Source organism: Mustela nigripes, chromosome 2 (genome assembly GCF_022355385.1).
Source record: "Mustela nigripes isolate SB6536 chromosome 2, MUSNIG.SB6536, whole genome shotgun sequence".
NCBI lineage: Eukaryota > Metazoa > Chordata > Mammalia > Carnivora > Mustelidae > Mustela > Mustela nigripes.
Genome location: NC_081558.1, coordinates 2,268,744 through 2,288,737, shown reverse-complemented (window position 1 = coordinate 2,288,737; position 19,994 = coordinate 2,268,744). Strand labels below are relative to the sequence as shown.

Genomic DNA, 19,994 nt, shown 5'->3' with positions numbered 1-19,994 from the left:
CTTTGATGCTGAAAAGTCCCTGAGAATCCCAGAGGGAAGTGTGGGCACCCCTAGAGGTCACGGGGTGCCATGGATCTCACTGTGGTTCCTTCAATTTCCATCTTGAGGCACTGCCTGGGCTCAGTTGGTTCAGGGGGACCACCTTCCCTTCACCGGGGACAGGGACCTCCTGCCCTCCGCAGGAAGGCAGGGCTGACAAGGACAGCCAGCAGGGACAGAGCCTGGGCCAGCCCTGTATGACCTGCCCGGTCCCCGCCCTACACTCCCCTACTCTCTCACTCCCTCTTGCTCCCTCTGCTCTAACCACACAGGCCTCCTTGCGGCTCCTCCAACACTCCAGGCACAGTCCTGCCTCAGGGCCTTTGCACGGCTACTCCATTTGCCTGCTAATGCTTCTTCATCCTTCAGGTCTCAGCACAACGACACTAACGTGCAGGGCCAGGTGCCCTTGTGCTGTGTGCAACCTACACGACCCCACACAACCACTCTGGTGGGGAATACCGAGCATAGCATGCAGTAGGCACTCAGTAAATGCTCTCTCTGATGATCGCTTCTGTCTGTCTGCACCTTGTACCTCTTTCTGAGTCCAGAGGCAAGTGGGCTCCGCCGCTGATCCCAGGAAGGGCCTCAGCCTTCCCCAGGCTGAGAGCAGCCTCCCTCCCAGACAGCACCCCGGACTCACCCCGGGCAAGGTCTTCTGTTCGTGCAGGGCAGTCTGAGCTTTGATGGCGGAGTCCCTGGCACAATAGGTGAGAAAGGCACAGCCTGGAAAGGAAAGAAACGGGGGTGTTATGAGAAGGGGATGTGTAGACCCGTGTTCACAGTCACATTGACCCCAAAGGCCAGAAGGTGGAAACACCCCAAATGTCCTTCAGTGGAGGAAGGATAAACACAACCTGTCCTTCTGTCCCCACGCAGGAACATGGTCCAGCCTCAGGAAAGAAGGGACCCTGACCCCTGCCACAACACAGAGGACCTCGAGGACACAGGGCTCAGCGAGAGCAGCCAGACCCAGAAGGACCCGTCCCGCAGGACCCCACTCCCGGGAGGGCCCCAGAGGAGTCCCGTCCGCACAGAGAGGAGAGTGTGGGAGCCGGGGCTGGGGAGTCCGTGCTTCGTGGGGACAGAGTCTCCGTGTGGGGACATGGAAAGTTCTGGAGACGGAGGGGGGGGGGGTGTTGCAGGACAGTGTGAGTGTGCTTCGTGCCACCGAACTGTGGGACGCCTGGGTGGCTCAGTGGGTTAAGCGTCTGCCTTCGGCTCAGGTCATGGTCTCAGGGACCAGGGATGGAGCCTCACATCGGCTCTCTGCTCAGCGGGGAGCCTGCTTCTCCCGCTCCCTCTCCCCTCTACCCCCACCCCGGCTCACACTCTGTGTCTCAAATAAATAAATAAATAAAATCTTTTAAAAAAACATCTAAAAAAATGCCACTGAGCTGTGCAGAGATGGTTAATATGATAAATTTAATGTTATGTGTATCTCACCACGATAAAAAAAAAAATTGGAAAAGAAGGAAAAATTGGTTAGGATGGTGGATTTTATGTTCTTTTTACTAGAGGTTAAAAATAAAAAAGAGAGCAGCCTACTTTTTGGGGGGGGCCGACAGCAGACGTGCAGTCTCCCACCCCCCCAAACCGGTGAGATAGGGAAGGGGAGAGACGAGCCCCAGCTGCTGATTACATCGTGGCTGAGGCTAGATGAAGAGCTACTGGGAAGGCGGGGTGAGGTGTGGCGGGGGCAGTGGGACAGCCGCCGCCGCCGCAGGGAGGGGGTGGGCCGGGCACCAGCCGCCCCAAAGCTGCAGATGAGGGGCACCGCGGCTCTGCCGAGACCTGTTTCGTGGCCTCGGACGGCGCCTCTCTTCTCTGGGCCTGCGTAGCCGCCATCCGCGAGGGTGGTCTGAGTGCAGGCCGGGGCCGAGGGGCGGCGAGGGGAGCTAGCGGGAGTGTGGCCCAGTGGCCAAGCGCAGAGCCAGTCAGGAGAGGGCGGGGAGGGCAGGCCAGCCGTGAAGTGGTCCAGAGCCAGGCTGTGTTTGACTGGACGATGTCTTGGGGTGGGGGTGAGTTGGGGGGTGGGTTGTGAAGCGTGAGGCCTGCAGAGACGAGAGACATGGAGAGAGACAGAAGCCAGGAGCGAGAAGTCTCCAGAGACAGGCCGCTGAGATCAAAGGTGTCGGAAAGACGTTTGCTGGAGGCCGGTCGGGGGGGCTTGGGGGGGTGTGCGTGGGATGCAGGCGGGAGTCAGGTCCCCGTGGATGGGCGCAGGGGACCAGGCCTCAGCCCTGGGCTTTGCCTCTAACCTCTGGGGGCCTCATTTTCACCGCGTGTGGAATGAGACCATCGTTGGCCGTTCGGATGCTGTGGGACCCTGTGTCCACCCCGCCCCCCACCTCCCCCCCCCTGCCCCCCCCCCCCCCCGCGGACCCCCTGCGCAGAAGCCCTGGGAACAGCTTTGTGGTGCCCATTCTCGCTCCAGACAGGAGCTAATTAAAGCGTTTCCTTCCTTCTGGGATGCGCTCAGCTCACCGATCCGCCCACAGGCCGGCCGGTTGCTGGGGAGGGGTCTGCCGCAGGCCTGACAGGCTCCCTGGGAGCCCTGGGGACGAGGGCACCAGGCCTAGCAGAGGATGGTTTCTAGCATTTAAAAGACATTTGTTGTGAGCATGTAAAATGGTGCAGCCCCTGTGGGGCTGTTTGGCGGCTCCTCAAAAAAAGTTAAACAGAATTACCATAGGACCCAGCAATTCCACTTCCGGGTCTGTCCCCGAAAGGACTGAAACCAGGGACTCGGAGAGATATCTTGAACAGACACTGCACACACTCACAGCGGCGTTGTTCACAACGGCCGGACGTAGAACAACGCAGTGTCCATCGATGCATGCACCGATGGCAAGATGGGGACCATTCACACACTGGAATATTATTCTGCCTTAAAAAGCGGGGAATTCTGACCCGTGTCACCACATGGATGAACCTTGAGGGTGTTATGTTTGGTGTAATAAGCCAGACCCAGAAGGACACATCCCGCAGGACCCCACTCCCAGGAGGTCCCCCAGAGGAGTGCTGTGCACGCAGACAGAGGAGATGGTGGAACCCGGGGCTGGGGTTAGGAAGTGGGGAGTCCATGATTCGTGGGGACAGAGTGTCCGTCTGGGGAGATGGAAAGTTCTAGAGACAGAGGGTGGGGGTGGCTGCAGGACGGGGGAGTGTGTTTAATGCCACTGAGGTATGCAGTTAAAAATAGTTCGGATGGGGGGAGGGCGGGAGGCGCCTGGGTGGCTCAGTCAGCTAAATGTCCGACTCATCTTGGCTCAGGTCATGATCTCAGGGTCGTGAGACAGAGCCGCCCCCCACACAGGGCTCCTGGCTCAGCGGGGAGTCTGCTTGAGATTCTCTCTCTCCCTCTGTCCCTCCCCCACCCCACCCCACTCTCTCTCTCTCTAAAAATCAATAAATCTTTAAAAAATGGTTAAGGGGCGCCTGGGTGGCTCAGTGGGTTAAAGGCTCTGCCTTCGGCTCAGGTCATGGTCCCAGGGTCCTGGGATCGAGCCCCGCATGGGGCTCTCTGCTCAGCGGGGAGCCTGCTTCCCTTCCTCTCTCTCTGCCTGCCTCTCTGCCTACTTGTGATCTCTGTCTGTCAAGTAAATAAAATCTTTAAAAAAAAAAAATAAAATAAAATAAAAAATGGTTAAGATGGTGAATTTGGTGTTATGTGTGTTTTACCGCAATACAAAATCATCACTGGGATATATTAAAAATATAACCCCCCAAAATTGCAGAATACGTTAAGTGTACAATGTAGCAAGTAATTATAAAATCATGTAACCATCTCCCAGGTCAAGGAATAGAACACGGCAGCCACCAGAAACCCCAGTGCCTCGCATCCCGTGACAGACCCCTCCATCCCCTAGAGGTGACTGCTAGACTGGCTTTCGTAATAGCCACGCCATCGCTTTTCATTATGGCTCCCACCCCATGTGGATCACTACTCAGTGCAGCTGAGTATTTCCTGCTTTCGAACTTACGTAAACGGAATCAGAGCGTATGTACACTTTGTGCCTGGCTTCTGCTACTCCACAACAGGTGGCTGTGGGAATCAGGGGTTAATTCCTTTTCATAGCTGTGTAATATTTTCTCCTGTGAATATACTGCAAGTTGGCCATCTGTACTCTTGCGGACTGTCCACCGTTAGAGGCTATCATGAACAAAGCTGCTTTGGGACACTCTTGTACGAGTGCTTTGATGCACAAAGACATATCTGGGATCGGGACTGCAGGTTATAAGGTAGGCTTATGTTTAGCTTTAAAGGATTCCTTTGAACAGTTTTCCAAAGTGGGTTGTACCAAAGAATTCTCCAATCAACGGGTCTGACAATATTAATGCTCATTTTCACCAACGCTTTTAAACGTTAGTCATTACAGTGGGCGTATCACTGTATTTCATTGAGACGTAACATACATTGACATAGTTATTAACAAAGCCGGGCACCTTGGTGCACTGTAGGAATTCTTTATGTGCTGTGTAAATCAAGAATACTTCGTATTCTTTTATGGCTCTATCTGATGCATACACCTTCCCCCAATCTATGGCTGGTCTGTCTACTCTTTTTGTGTGTGTGTGTGTGTGTGTGTGTGTGTCTATTGTCTGAATTTAATCCCCCAAGGTCTTCAGGGAAAGGAGAGGTGCTAAGACAACTAATCTAGGGCCGGAGAGAAATTAGGCAGTGCCGAGAAATTGGACTGCGGGGAGATGTGAGATAGAGACAAAACCCTTCTCCTTGGGCCCATTCTTGCCTGCGAGGCCTCATTTGCAGAACATGGAGTGCGCTGGTCCTGGGAGGCTAGGCTGGGACCCCCAAGCCACCTTCTAGGCCATCTGCCTCTGGGTGCAGAGAATGTTTTCAGCCAGAGAGACGCAAAGACGCAACTGTGTGCCGCTGTCCCCGGTGCTGAAACGCTCGCTTGTTCTCCTGACCCGCTCTCTTCCCCATGTCTCCGTTTCTCCTTTCTAATTGGGGAAAATGTGTGATGTTCACCACTTTCTGGGGAAACACAGCCTTGATTCTCAGTTTCTGTTAGGGCTGAATTGGATCTCCCTCCCCCAAATTCATCTGTTGCTCTCCTAACCCCTCAGGACCTCAGAATGGGACCGTATTTGGAAAACGAGCCATTGCAGATGTAAAGAGTTAAGGTGAGGTCGTAGGTTAGGAGGACCAGCCCCAGCGCCGTAGGACTGTGTCCTTTAAAAAGGAGGACATCTGGGACGCCTGGGTGGCTCAGTTGGTTAAGCAGCTGCTTTCGGCTCAGGTCATGATCCCAGCGTCCTGGGATCGAGTCCCACATCAGGCTCCTTGCTCGGCAAGGAGCCTGCTTCTCCCTCTGCCTCTGCCTGCCATTCTGTCTGCCTGTGCTTGCTCTCTCTCCCCCGTCTCTCTCTCTGATAAATAAATAAAATCTTAAAAAAAAAAAAAAAGAGGACATCTGGGCACCGAGACACACATTCAGGGGGAAGCCCATGGGATTATGAAGGCAGAAATCTGGGTAATGTATTCACAAGCCCGGGGACAGTAAGGACCTCCAGGGACAGTAAGGACTTCCAACAAACCACTAGAGGCTGGGAGACACCGGAGCCAGGTTCTCCCTCCATCTCAGAAGGAACCAGCTCAAGCCACACTTTCATCTCAGACTTCTGGCTCCCCGGACGGTGAGCAAACATGATTCTGTTTTTGAAGCCCCCTGGTTTGTGGTACATTTTCTCAGCAGCCCTAGCCAACGAATACCGTCCCCAACCAGTACAGACTTTTACTGGTATTAATAAAGTTCCCGGGCTTCTAATACTAATACACTTGTACTCAGTAATGACTCACTCAGTCCTTATAACAACCCCACAGAGTAGCTGCTAGTGTTGTCTTTATTTTACAGATGAGGGTCTGGGGCACAGAGTGGACAAGTGACTTGCCCAGGGTCACACAGGTGGTGAGCGTGTGCTCACTCAGGCTCCACACTGGGGTACACTGCCTGGAGCTTGCATCTTTTAAAAAACTTACCCAGGGCCTAGGGGAAGATCTCAGGTCCCTGACTCACCCCTCCCCAAAAGGAGTTTTAAAATAGTGCCAGGATCAAATGCTGGGTCGAGGGCCATGGACGCCATTTTAATTGTTCAAGGTCTGTTTGCGGCATCCTAGTCCCAGAGAGACCTTTGGAGGGAAGCCACAACCCGACCAAAGCCTACACTGGGTGACCCTCTCATCTCAGTTTCAGTCCTGGCCACCTCTACCCACACATCAGCCTCCCCAATGACAAGGCGACCAGGCTTGGTGCCCAGTAGCCCCTGCCCCTGCTGGCCAAGCCCTGGGGTCCTTCCCAGAATGCTCAGCCCCTGACCGTCCCTTCACACTCACACCCATTTTCCAAGCCTGGACCAGGACGGACCTGGGGTGGGGGGCTGTCAATGCCCGCAGATCTGTCTAGGCCCAAAGACAGAGCAGGGACCAAGATGGGGGAATCATTGGGGAACAAGAGTATGTATGTATGAAAGTTTCCTAATAACTACATCTGTGTCATCACAGCTCCCTTGGGAGGCAGGGAGCTCCCTGTCTCTAGAGGTAAGCAGCAGGGGCTCCCCAGAGAGGAAACTTCTTTGCCAGAGAATCCTGAGAGACCTTCCTCATGCTAAGATCCTCTGCTCTCTGGTCTGAGATCTGAGCTTTTGGGATTTCATGACTCAAAGTTGGAATGACGATAATAATAGTCAGTGTCCGCGGAGCACCACATCCTACGGGGCACGTCACCGCTATCAACCCTCAGTCCTCAGACTAGCCCAAGAGAACTGCATTGTTGTGTTTATTATTATTATTATTATTTTAAAGGTTGATTTATTTAGAGAGAGTGAGCACGGGGTGGGGGAGGGGCAGAGGGAGAGAGAATCCCAAGCAGACTTCCTGCTGAGCATGGAGCCCGGCACGGGGCTCGATCCCACAACCCTGAGATCACTACCTGAGCTGAAACCAAGAGTCAGACGCTCAACCGACTGAGCCACCCAGGGGACCCGGTATTTTATTTATGATTATTTCCTTTTTACAGGTAAGGAAACTCAGACAGCAGCCACCAGGGTAACACAGTGATGGGGCCAAAGGCCAGATCAGAAACCCAGAGGACTAACTCCAGTCTGTTCCTCCTCGACCTCTAGCTTCTCCCTCTTATAGAGACTACATATAGTAGTGATGACAATGGCTCCTTCACAGAGCACCAGGACAGGGTGGCCACTCTCCTGGGGCTGGGCTGCACCCCCCTCGCCCCCACCCCTCCTCGCAGGAACCCGGCAGGGCGGGTTACACACAGTAGTGGGGTGGGGGCGGGGGGAGCCTTGCCTAAGACGCACAGCAGGAAAGGGCAGAGCTGGAGTTGGAGCCCGGGGCATCTGACATCACGGGTTTCACTCCCATCCACTGCACTGAGAGGCTTTGATCTCCAGGGTGTGCATGTGGAGCGGCAGGGGCTCCCAATTCTGCCACCTTCCCTGAAATTCACTCAAAACCTTGGATACGTTAAGACAAACGTGGCCTTAAGAGCATCGATGAAAAGATAACAGCCGGATCTGCAGGACCCCGTTGCCCAGGGCTCTCCCGCCAGCCCACACTCCTCTATTCAGCCCGAGATGCTGCCTCGGGGGCCGGGGGGCAAAGGTGGCCATGGTCTCTCTGTAGCACCATCTCTGTTCACTCTGGGGACAATGTCCTCATTAACGGGCAGGGGAGGGCACAGGGGTGTGTGCTGGGAAGATCTGGGACCAGCCTGGAGGAGCGACTGGAGCACAGGCCAGAGGCTAGAGGTCAGGGGAGGCGAAGACTGAGCGGCCTTGGAGGCCTTGGAGGCAGAGAGGAAAGATGGGTGGGACACTCCGAGGGGGTCTCCGGGGGGCGAGGGGCGGGGGGTGGAGGTAAGGCAGAAGGCCGGGGCCATCCCTGGGAGGGTGCAGCAGATTGTATGGTGGCCCTCCAGGAAAGACAGCATACGTCCCAGACCCTGTGCGTGGGACCTCATTTGGAAAAAGGGACTGAGTCCATGTAATTAGAGATCCTGAGATGAGATCCATCCTGGATAACAAGGTGGACCCCAGATCTGATGACAGATGTCCTTGTAAGAGACAAGAGGAGACACAGAGAGAGGAGACACCACGTGAAGACAGAGGCACAGATGGAGGGACGTGGCCACAAGCCAAGGGAAGCTGGAGCCTCTGGAAGCTGAAGGAGGCAGGAAGAGCTGTCCCCCGGAGCCTCAGGAGGGAGCACAGCCCCTTGATCTCGGACTCCTGGCCTCGAGGACTGGGCGAGAAGTCCGCTGTTTCAAGCCAAGTTTGTGGTCATTTGTGACCGACGCCCCAGGAGGCTCACAGAGATGGAGACCCAGTAGGAAGAGCAGTTTGGAAGAAAGATGCAGAATCTGGTTTGGGTCCTCAGACCCAACTGGGGGCTTGGGGGACATCAGGGGAAGGACTGGCCCCCCCAGGACTGGCTAAAAGTCCCCCAAATGGCCCAGCAAGGCAGTACCCACAGAGCAGAGCCAAGCCCTGGGTCAGACCCCACGGCCTCAGGTGAAACCCCCCTTCTAAACTGGTGGGTGTCTCTATCCCGCGTTACAGATGCAGCAAACCCAGATCAGAGAGGCTTAGCAATCTTCCTGAGGTCACACAGCAAGTCACAAACTAGGCCTAGAACTGAATCCAACCTAGGGGTAGGCAAAGGGCTTCTGAGGTCTCAGAAAATCCCAGAGTGAGGGGGACTACTTGAGTGGCCTCAACAAAAAGTGTTTTTAAAGTTTTTCCCTTCTTAGTAGTCACGGTGGTTATTTTCATGCCTAAGTGTAGGATTTCTGTCACTTCTGGGGAGCCGGGCAGGTCTGGGAACTGGCCGCGTCCCCCGGCACCCGGCGCTCGGGCTCTCAGCCACCACCCTGGAGCTCGCCACGTCCTGGTTCGCACACCCCTCTGTCCCCATTCTTCCTCCTCCACCCCCGCAGCCCAGCCCCAGGGTCCCTTCCAGAGGTGGGGGTCAGGCACCCCTGCAGCTCTCCCCAGCCTGTGTGGGTCTCTAACTGCCCATCAGGAGTTACTGTCCCACTGGATTCGGAGTCCCTGAGCTGAGCGTGGGAACCAGGTGAGCCGCCACCGACGTGTCCCCAGGGCCCAGCCCTGGGCCCAGCATGCTGTGTGCTCAGCAGAATTTGGCTACAGCTCACGGCCTCCATGCTGATCGAGCACCCATCCACGCCCTCCTGGACCTGCGGGGGGTGGGGGGGTGGCCCTCCGCACCCGTCTCCCTGAAGGCACCACTGCCGCCCTCCGCCCCACAACCGGCCCTCCTCCCGGGGGCCACCAGAGGGCGCCTGTGAGCACCTCCTCGGCCCACCGCCCTCCAGGGTTCCTACCTTCCTGGGGTACAAGCCCAAGTACTCCCCATACAGTCCCTAAGGCCCCCACATGACCTGCTTTGTCCCCTCCCTGTCCTCCCCTCCTTCCTCTCTCCCCCTAGCCCGCTCTGCCCAGACACACACACCGCCTCTGCTCCTCCGACATGCCAGGCCCTCCTGCCCCAGGACCTTTGCACGGGCTATTCCAGAACGCACTCTGCCAGATCTCTGCACAGTTCATTCCCTTCCTTCAGATCTTGCCTCAAATGTCAGCTCCTTAGTGAGGCCTCCTTTGAGCGTCCTGTGTAAGGTTACGGCCCTCCATCGCCCCCTCCCCAGCTGTATTTTTCCTCATCACCATCTGCACGACGCATGCAGGTGTCCCTCACTATCCAGAAGTTGAGCGTTCCTGCAAAACCTCCCGACAGCCTAAATGCCATACAGCAAGGAAGCAACCACCATTAATTTACACGGAAAACTTCTTGAACATTCCCAGACTCAAAAAATAACCTCTTAGGTTTTTCAGATACTTCAGGACACATCTCGCTAATGGATGCACAGAATGACGAGACAACGCACAGATGCTCACACAATTCGGAGCCCTGGAGACTGATGCATGGATGCCCAGCGTGGTCCTGGGGAAGGAGCCCGGTGGGGCGGAGTTCGCTGCTGGGGTAGGGGAGAGGGGAGCATAGCCTCTGGGACAGCTCCCTGCAAAACCAGTGCATAAAAACAAAAATCCCCTTCAGGTTTCCTTCGGTTACCAAAAAGAGGTACTCACAGAGGCCTTTTGTAGGTTTTTACACGTTTGATTCGGGGGCTGGTGGGGGGGGGTACTTAGATATCACCCGGCACACAGTAGGTGCTCAATGGACACTTGTTGGCTGAATGCTTGCATTTCCAAGCTGACCTGCTGATATCAAGGCACCTCTTTGAGGGCAGGGACATTTGATTGCTTTCATCCCTCCCCTTTCTTAACATGCGTGGCACGGACTTATTCCACATTTCCTGAGCACCTATTATGCACCAGCTGTACAGCGGAAACAGACGGCGGAGACTCCCTAGCTCGCTGCTGATCACCAGCATCTCCTGCTTCCCTCGCCAGCAAGGACGCGACCACAGCTAGTTGTGCGAACCCTCCTCCCAAATCCCTTGGGCCCCCAAGCCCCTGCCCCCCAGGTGCCCCATGTTCTTGGTCTTTAACCTTGGCTCTGTGATCTAGCCCGGCCCAGGGCCGCTTTCCGCCGTGTGCTCTTGGGTCACTTCTCTGAGGCTCCACTAAGAGCTACAGAAGACACTCCCCTGTGCTGTGGGGCCGCCCGCCACCAGCCACCTGCCCCTGGATGCCCTCTCTGCTCCCCTCCATCCTCTCAGCCCTGGGCTGTCCCCACTTGCTGAGGAGCGGGGCTGACAAGCTCCCTCCCGCACCCCTCCCCCTCCCCTCAGTACAAACTCATGGGCTCAGGCTCCTGGACCCCTCCGGCCAGTGCACCAGCTCAGGGGGCACCTCCCCGCTCGCTGCCTGGACTCCTTAGCTGCCACTGCTGACTCCTCCTGTGCCCCAGACTTACACAGTGGGGCTTCCCAGGCCTCGACAGGACACACACCCCCAGCCTCCTGCCCGCAGCCGTCTGGATTTCTCTCACAGACTGTCCCCACTGCTCCGCCACAGGGCCCTCTGTCTGTACACCCCCCCCCCACCTGTCCGTCCATCCATCCGCCAGCCATCCATTTTCCCACCCGCTATGTTCCAGGCACAGTTCTAGGCCCGGGGGACATAGCGGTGAACACAAAAGGCAAAAAAACCTCTGTCCTAATGGAGTTTGCAAAAAAAGTCCCCTAATGGACTCTCGGGGTGGGGGTGGGGTGGAGAAAGACAAAATCACGTAAGAAGCAAAACCTATGATCTGCGTTATGTCAGAAGTCTCCATTTTCACAGGGGAAAGAGGAAGGCAGGGAGGCAGGGCTTGGAGTGGGGACGGTGGCTGTGCTTATAAATCACGTCTGCAGGGAGGCGGCCCCCAGAAGGGGAGGGTTGAAGGGCGAGAGGAAGGCGGATGCGAGTATCTGGGGGGAGGAGGCTTCGTCGAGGAGGTGACCTCTGAGCCCCGACCTAGAGGAAGAGACAGAGGAGCCCTGCAGAGCTTTGGGAGGACAGCATCCCCGTGACAGGAATGGCTCATGCAAAGGCCCTGGGGCAGGACTGGCTTGGTGCGTTGGACAAAAGGCAAGGAGGCCTGTGTGTCTGGAGCAGAGTGGGAGAGAGGGAGGCGGGGAGGGCAGGGAGGGGCAGGGCAGGCCATGCAGGGTCTTGGGGGCTGCAGAGAGGATTCGGGTCACTCTGGAGCAGGGCCATCCCTGACACTGTGGGGGCGCTGAGCAGCATCCCTGGTCCCCACCCACTGGAGGCCGGGAGCACCACCAGTTGTGACAACCACAGGCGTCCCGAGCATCACCCAGTGTCCCCCGGGGGCACCCCTGGCTCAGGTGAGAACCACTTTGCTAGATTCCTTCCTCTTCCTCACCTCCCCCACCAAGAGCTGATGATTTGACCCTTTAACTATGTCTCCCCGGGACCTTCAGGTCAAAGCCAAGATTGCCGGCCTCTGCAGAACTTCCCCCCCCCGGATCCACTTGTAACTCCCCAGACACGCAGCCTCCAGGCCTCAGGTGCCCGACCCTGGAATCCCAGCCCCTCCCCCACAGCCCTGCTCACCCCACATCACTGTAGAATACACACAGCATAACTTCACCGTCTTAACCATGTCTAAGCGCACACTCCCCTGGTCCTGCGACCACCCCCACCCTCCAGCTCCAGAACCTTCCATCTCCTCCCACGGAGACTCTGTCCCCACAAAGCACGGACACACCACCCCTGCCCCAGCCCCGGCCCCCACCCGCCCCTCCTCTCTGTCTGTGTGGATGGGACTCCTCTGGGGCCCTCCTGGGAGTGGGGTCCTGCGGGACGGGTCCTTCTGGGTCTGGTTCCTTTCCTTGAGTCCCGTATCCTCGGGGTCCCTCCGCGTCATGGCAGGGGTGAGGGTCCCCCCCTTCCTAAGGCTGACCGTGTTCCCGCGTGGGGACGACCGCGCCATGTGTATCGGTTCGTCCATCGGCGGACACGGGCTGTTCTGCACGTTTGGCCGCCGTGAGCTGTGCTGGGAACACCCGTGGCAAACAGCTCTCGGAGACCTTCAGTCCTTCTGGGTCTGTGCGAGCTGTTGGCTCCTACGGCAGCGGGTGTCCGTGTTTTAAGGAACTGCCAGACCGTCTTCCCCAGCACCGCCCCAGCGCGTGTCCCCAGCCGTGCGTGAGGGCTCTGGTCTCTCCACACCCTGGCGGTCACCCCTGTCTGCTCTGTTTTCGGACAGCTGTCCCGGGGGGCGGGCTGGTGCCTCCTTGGGCGGCTGGCACGCGTTCCCGCAGCACCTTCAACCCCAGCTCGTCCGCTCCGCCCGCCCCCCGCACACACCACCACCCCTTAGGGCCCGCGCAGGCGTCTGTCCAACTCCCGGAGCCGTGGGCGCCCCGCGGACACAGAGCGGGGAGGTCGGGGGTGAAGAGAGGAGCCCGCAGCCCTGACCGTGCGACCGTGCGTGGCCTCGGGGCGGTCTCCTCCCCTCCCTGGGCCTCCATCTCCCCCTTTGGTGAGGTTGCTCTGGGCCCCCCCCCCCAGCTGCCATGGGGGTCCCTCACCCGCTCCTTCCCCCGAGCAGAGGGACAAGGACGCAGTCTCCCAGCTTTCCCACGCTTACCCTGACCGCGCCGCCGGGCAGTCCACCATCCTCAGGAGGCCCTCAGCGGGGCTGGGGCAACACGACAAGGCTGGCGGAAAGCTCTCTCTGCTCGCCAAGACCCTCTGTGCCTTAGCTACCCCATCTGGAAAATGCAGATTCTGAGCTCCCTAAGGGGCCCCATCTTTTCCCTGCTCACCGCCTTCAAGGGCTCCCACCTCACTCAGGGTAAAACCCACCATCCGAGCGTCCACAGGCCCACGGTCCCTCCCAGTGCAACTGGCCCTGCCCCCTCCTCCCTCCCTCCCCTCAGGCTCTGCTCCAGCCACATGGGCCTTCTCGCTTCTCCTCCGACAGGGCACACTCATTCTGACCTCAGGGCCTTTGCATGTGCTGTTTCTGGTCCTGGAATGCCTTTCCCTTGGCTTCAGAACCACAGCTTCCTCATCTGTCATTCAGATGAGAGGCAAGAGAGGCAAGGTTCGCTGTCCCCTCCAACACACATCCTACTTGATGGCCTTCGTGGCAGCGCAGTCCAATCTGAACCTCACTGATTGGCTTCCGCATTTGTTATCAGTCCCTCCTCTGCCTGGGATTGCTTTGCATCCCCAGAGCCCAGCGCAGTGCCTGACGCACAACAGAGACTTGACAGACGATCGTTGACCATACGACCGCCTGGCCCTGTGTGGAGGACCCCTACAATGCGAAGGACATTACTCAGAGTCATTATACTAATCACATGATACAGGCAAGCTCGGGTCTCTACAACCTAGTCTGGAAGACAGCTGTCAACATTCCTTCTCTTTTACAAACGAGGAAGCTGCGGCTCACAAAAGGTGAGGTGGCTTGTCTAAGACCCCCCAGAAGCAACAAAGCAGAGGCAGGAACAGAAACCAAGCCCGTCCGACTGCAGACCTGACGGGTCGTTTCCCCCCCCACATCATGTGAGGAGGAAGGTGGGTATCGGGTATCCATCGTCCACACACGCATCCACCCGTCCGTCCATCATCTGTCCGTCCATCCATTCATCAGTCCGTCCATCCGTCCATCCGCCCACACGCCCATCCATCTGTCCATCCATCTATCTGTCCGTCCGTCTGTCCATCATCTGTCCATCCATCCATCCATCCGTCCGTCCATCTGTCCATCCGCCCACACGCCCATCCATCCGTCCATTCCGGCTTCCACTCACCCACCTGTCCGTTCACCTACCGATCCGCTCATGCACCCGCCAGCACACTGCCCCCCATCCACGCTCCGGTCCACCCACGCCGGGGCCGGTCCACCCGCTGGCCCGTCCGTCTATCCGGATCGCAGCCGCCTGGCCGCCCGGGCCGCCCGCTCCCCACCGTCCCATCCTCTCACGCCCCCGCGCCCTCACCCATCCGCATGCTCACTTCCAAACGGCGAATAAGACACAGTCCTTGCCCTCCTAGAGCGTATGTATCAGTGACGGCGCCCAGGACCCCAGGCCAAGAGGACGTTGCCGGGTCAGTGTCTTCCAAACCTAGTAGCCCCTTCCTCTGGCACCGGTCGCCTTTGGCCCAAGGACCGCCAGCCTCCCTCGACGACCTTTACCCTGAGTCTTCCTCTCCGCAGTCACACCTCTGTCCCCGCCGCCTTTCCTCCTCTGCCAGAGGGGGTCAGGCCTCGGTCCGGGAGGTGGCGATGCCGCCATACATTGCTGTGTGACTTGGGGCTGAGTGCTACTGCTCTCCGAGCCCCGTGCCTCACGCGACCCTCAGCTTTTTCTGAGGACCCGAGTCTGCTTCTCGGCACTCCTCTTCCCCCACTGGGCGGGCCCACCCCACGCCCCACGGGGAAGCTGCCTCTCTTTTCATCCAGGTGCGCGGGAAGTCAGCGTATCCTCAACGAGGCTGTGTGTGAGGCCAGGAAGAGGCCGGCTCTGGCTCTGGCAGGTAAAGACACACGAAGCGCCCTTTCCACACAAGTCCGACTTCCTCCCCTGCTCTACGTTTGTCCGTGGCTCCCCAGTGCCCTCCGTCTGGGCCCTTGCTACTCCCAGGCCTCACCTAATGCTTTCTGTGCTCCACGCGCCCCGGCCTCGGTAAACCCGGCTGCCTCTGCCCGCAGGCCCGAGCGCAGGGACGCCTGCCCAGCGCACTCTCTGTGTGTCTCACGCGCATCGCTGGGCCCGGGACACAGTAAGCGCTTCTGTGAATGAACAAATGAGATGTTTCCCCACCGCACCAACTCCTATTCGTCTTTCAAAGACCCTAAAGCCCACAGCAGAGCCCCCGATTCCCTGTCCCGTTCCCCCCGCGCCGCCTCCCTGTCTTTGCCCCGGCCCTGACCATCGGCTCTGACGCTCACGGCCAGCTCTGTCCTGGGGCCAGCGGGCCTTCACCCTGCCTCACCGAGGACGAGACGAGGCCCCGGAGGTTTTCAGGAAGTGTCAGCTGCATGAACCAACAAATGAATGAATGAATGAATGAATGAACGGGCTCCTGAGTGCGTGCGGCCTTCCTGAGCGTCCCTGGCGGCCACGTTCTCATCTGCCAGGGTCAGGGGTGAGAGAGAGAGACATGAGCCCGTGCCAGACACAGCTCCTGGGCCCACCCCCAAGGCCAGAGCCTCTCAGAAGAGCCCTGCCAGGTAAGTCCCATGTCAGAAGGGGAAGCTGGGACTCCGAGGACCCCTTCCTGCGTTCCCCGCCAGGGCAAAACCTCGGCCCCTCCCCCACCAGAAGTTTCCAGAGTTAACACTGCTTCTGGGCCTTTGCACATGCTGTTCTCTGTGCCAGGAACACCTGTCCCCTTCAACAGATCCTTCTCACCCTACAGGTGTCAGCTCGGTCACAGGATGAGCCCAGCCCAGTGCCAAAAGGCTTAACTGCCTACCGTTCTGGTCCTCACCATCCCCGCCCTCTGAGGTGGGAAGCCCCACGGCTCTCGCGTTCCTGTAGGGGCAACACGGTCTGCTGGTAAGATGCACGGAAACCAGACTCATCTCGATGCCAAGCTTGGAACGGCTCTTTCACACTGACCACCTCCTCCAGGAAGCCCTCCTGGTCTCCACACCTGCAGGAACCAGGGCTCCTCTGGGTTCTCCCTGGAGGCGCGTGTTTCCACCATCACAGCCCTAACAGCAATGCCTTTGACCTCCTCGGTCCTCACTGTGTCCTCCTGCCAGGCTGGGATCTGAAGGCAGGTCAGGTCTTGGGGGACATTTCTGTCTGTGTTGTTCGACATCATATCCTGGGTCTAGAACGGGGCCTGGTGCTCAGTAAATGTTGGTTATATGGGTCGATGGAGACGTGGGTCTCATTCACTCCATCGTGAATCCCAGACCCATTCCGGTTCCCCCAGATTCCCACGTCCCCACAAACGTGGCACACAGTAGGCGCTCAGTCAAGGCTCTCTGCCTGAATGAGGGCAGAAGTGATGCCACAGTCACAGCTTGGAAGGCCCCCAGGGCCTCCTAAAAGCCTGTTAAATCAGGGAAGGATGTGCGGCTGGGGAAACTGAGGCACAGAGGCGGGGCGTGCCTAGCTCCCCATGCGCCACTCTCACCTCGCCATCTCCTCCCTCGGCACCCCCGCCAGGCAGCCCTCCGTCTCCCGGGGCTGGGCTCTCACGCCTCAGAGCTCGGCGTGCTCCAGCCGCCCCTCCTGCCGCCAGCCCAGCAGCTGGTGCTCCCATGGAAACCACAGGCCTCCACCCGGCGGCCCCCCCACCTGCAGCGGCCCCCCTCTCCAACCTCCGCTTTAAGACAAAAATTGTCATTAAAAAGCAAAAGCCTACCCCCCCTCCCCAAAGCCCCCCCCCCCCCCCCCGGAGGCGGCCGAGCCCCTATGGCGGGCTGGGGCCAGGGCAGGCACTGATGCTTGGCCCCCCTCGGGAGAGAGGGACCGCGTGGCCACACCAGGCACCTCCGTGAGCCCCCTCTGAGGGCGCCGTCCCCTGGCTGGGACCTGGTGGGGGGACATGGGGACACTGGCCCGTGGGAGACCCCCACCCACCCACCCACCCCGCTCCTGGCCTGAGCTCTTGGTGAGGCACAGGTCTGAGTGGAGAAGCGGCCTGGCTCCCTCCACGCTGCCCCTTCTCCCTGCCTCCCCCTGCCTCTCCCTGGCTGTGGGGGGGGGGGGTCCTCCCCTGCCCCTGCTCCTCTCAGCCTCTGGGTCTCCTTCTCTCCCTCTGCTCTGAGTCTCTCTCTGTCTCTCCTTCTGTCTCTGAATCTCTGTTTTTCCGTCTCTCTGTCTCCATTCCTTTCTCCCTTAAAAACAAAACAAGCCAGCACCCAAGGGCCTGCCCTCCCGAGGACTGTATCCTTCCCGTCCTCCCCCGACCCCCTACGCGGCCACATTCCCAGAGCCCGGGGCTGGCCGGGCTGGAGCATCCCTTGGTCTCAGCAGGGGACCCAGCACACCGTCCCTGAGGCCACAGCCCCTTCCCTCCCCAACACCATCTTGGAGGGCCCTGACTTGGCTTGGGGGAACCTGTCACCCCTCCATCACACAGACAGACTTTTGTAGTCCCTGGGCTGGAGGGAGACGGGGGCGGGGGGGGGGACAGCAGGGGACCCAGCTCCCGGCCCCTCCGAGCCTCAGTTTCCCTTCCACGTGAAAGGCGCTGATGCTCACAGCCCACCTCAGGGGTGACCCCTTCCGCGGGTGCTGAACCGGCCCGGGTATGACAGTTACGGATGAGATGACCCTTAGAACGAGGGTGACGAGGACGACGCTGGGTGGCCCTTGCTGCATGGGGAGCGGGGGCACGGGGACCCACTTCACCCTCTCTGGCCCTCCCGCGCCCCTGCTGCCCCTCGTCATGGGATCCCCTAGCATTCAGGAGCCCAGAAGGCTCTGGGGGGGGGGCGGGGCAGGGGGATTCCCCTCCCTTCGCCCCTGCCAGGACCACACCCCCCACCCCACTACTCTCAGCACCGACAGCAGGTGTCCTGTGCCCTGTTGGTTCCCCAGGAACGAAACCAGATCACCCCCATTTCCCATTCATCAGTCCACCTCCCTTTGGCTGAGACCCAGAGTGGGGCAGCCACGGGCCACAGGTCCCACAGCAGAGCCCCAAACGCTGTGGGTCCTCGAGACCCCCTCGCCTCCAGCTGGCCCCCGGCCCCAGCCCCTTCCCACAGGCGAGGCCCAGCCAGGCCCAGCACAGGTGGGATCAGGAAAGAGATTCATCCTTGACCCGCGGGCGTGGATGTGAGGACAGGTCCCCTGCCCTAGCCACAGGCCCTCCATCCAGGACCCCTGGGACGTGGAGGGTGACAGGCAGGTGTCTGTCAGGTGACACACTGTTGCCTAATTTTCCCCCACCTGAGAAGGCCCCTGAGGTGTCCCTAATCCAAGAATTTCCGGTCAGAAAAACATAACCGCACATTCAAGGGGCCTTGCTCTGTGACAGTGGGGGAAGCCGAGGCTCCGGCCACCATCGCTCTTTTCTTCCTGGCCAGGGGGCGGCGGGGGGGGGGGGGGGACCAGGGGGGGCTTAAAAAATGAGGCAAGGGGAAAGAAAGGAAGGACCACCCCGCGTGGCCGTCTCCAGCCCTCTGGAGGCTTCCTGGATCCAGAGCTCACCGACAGCCTTTCAGCCCAACATTCGGGGGCCGTGCGGACACCCCCTCCAGCCTCCATCAGAATCTTTCTAGAAATGGGCCCTCCAGGCATACTCAGGGTAGGGGCTTGAGGAAAGAGCCCTTACGCAGCCAGCCGGGGACCCCTGAGCGTGACTCATGGATGAATGGAAACCCCCACATTCACATATGCTAGTTCACATAGAAGAATTGGATTTTCCAAGCCCGATTTTTTTTTCTTTTCTTTTCTTTGCTTTCTTTTTTTTTTGGTGATGGTTGGATTTGAAAAAAGGTGGGGGATGGGAGGGGTCTCTTTTCTCCCCTAAGGTACCAGCTGGAGGGTCTAACTACAGTGTCAGGCCCTCGCTCCATCCCCCCAGACTCTCCCCATGGCCTGCCCAGTCCATCCATCCATCCATCCATCCATCCATCCATCCAACAAACACGCATTCACGCTTCCCATGCCTGCGACAGAGAGCAGGACGGAGACAAGCAGGGTCGGAAATAGGTCATGGGTCCTGGTCCATCCCCAAGGCACCTCCAGGGTCTTGTCGAGGGTGTGCAGCACAAAGCCTACACCGTCCCCACCCTCAGTCGCCAAAGAGAGCCGTCAAAGCTACCGTAATTCAGACAGCGGGCCCATGATTGGAGCCCAGGGCTGGGGCCCCAGTCCCCGGCCCCTCCCCCTAGCACCCCTTCGGAGAGAGAGTCAGGTGGGAAGGAGGTGGGCAGCCTCCCCACCCCTCCTGCCTCCCCCACTGGGCTCCCAGGTCGCCCACGCCTCCCCACGCCTCCCCGTCCACCCTGGGATCTGGGCTCTGCCAGATGGACGGTCCAGGCTCATCGTCTTTGGCTTCAGACCTCAACACATTGCTAACAGGCTAGGCCAGTTTTAACTTGAGCCAAAGGTGGAGGCAGGGAGGGGGAGGGCAGAGAAACGGAGGGGGGGCACTGATCCAAACAGAGAGGGTGGGCAGGCGAGGGCACAGCACAGCGTTTTAACCACCCAAGGCTGGGGAGGCTGGCGCCGCCGCCGCCACCACCCCCGCCTCGCTCAGCTCCCTGATACCCCCACCCCGCTTTCTTTGTAGTTACCGATTAGCCCGGGGTCCTGGGCATCCGTGTTCCCTGCGGCTGGCCGGACCTGCCCCACTGGCCTGGCTTTGTGAAAATGACCAAAGCAATGGAGTCCAGAGGTGCAAACTTTCCCGACGGGGCCTGGGGAGGCCCAATGAATGGGGTGGGGGGGCGGGGAGGGGGGGCGATGTTCAGGCAGCGCCCCCAGCAAAGGGGCAGG

At 59.0% G+C, this 19,994-nt stretch overlaps 1 protein-coding gene across 11 annotated transcripts in view; it reads right to left on the bottom strand.

The window, feature by feature from the left end:
• CELF5 (CUGBP Elav-like family member 5) overlaps positions 1-19,994 on the bottom strand; it is a 48,285-nt gene that overhangs the window by 27,576 nt on the left and 715 nt on the right. For all 11 annotated transcript variants that reach the window (XR_009402282.1, XR_009402283.1, XM_059388621.1 and 8 more), the window contains exon 2: positions 683-765. Coding sequence is in view for 9 of the 11 variants with exons in the window: in XM_059388621.1 (XP_059244604.1) it covers positions 683-765 (83 nt within the window). In the remaining 2 variants the exon portion in view is untranslated. The remainder of the gene's footprint in view (positions 1-682; positions 766-19,994) is intronic.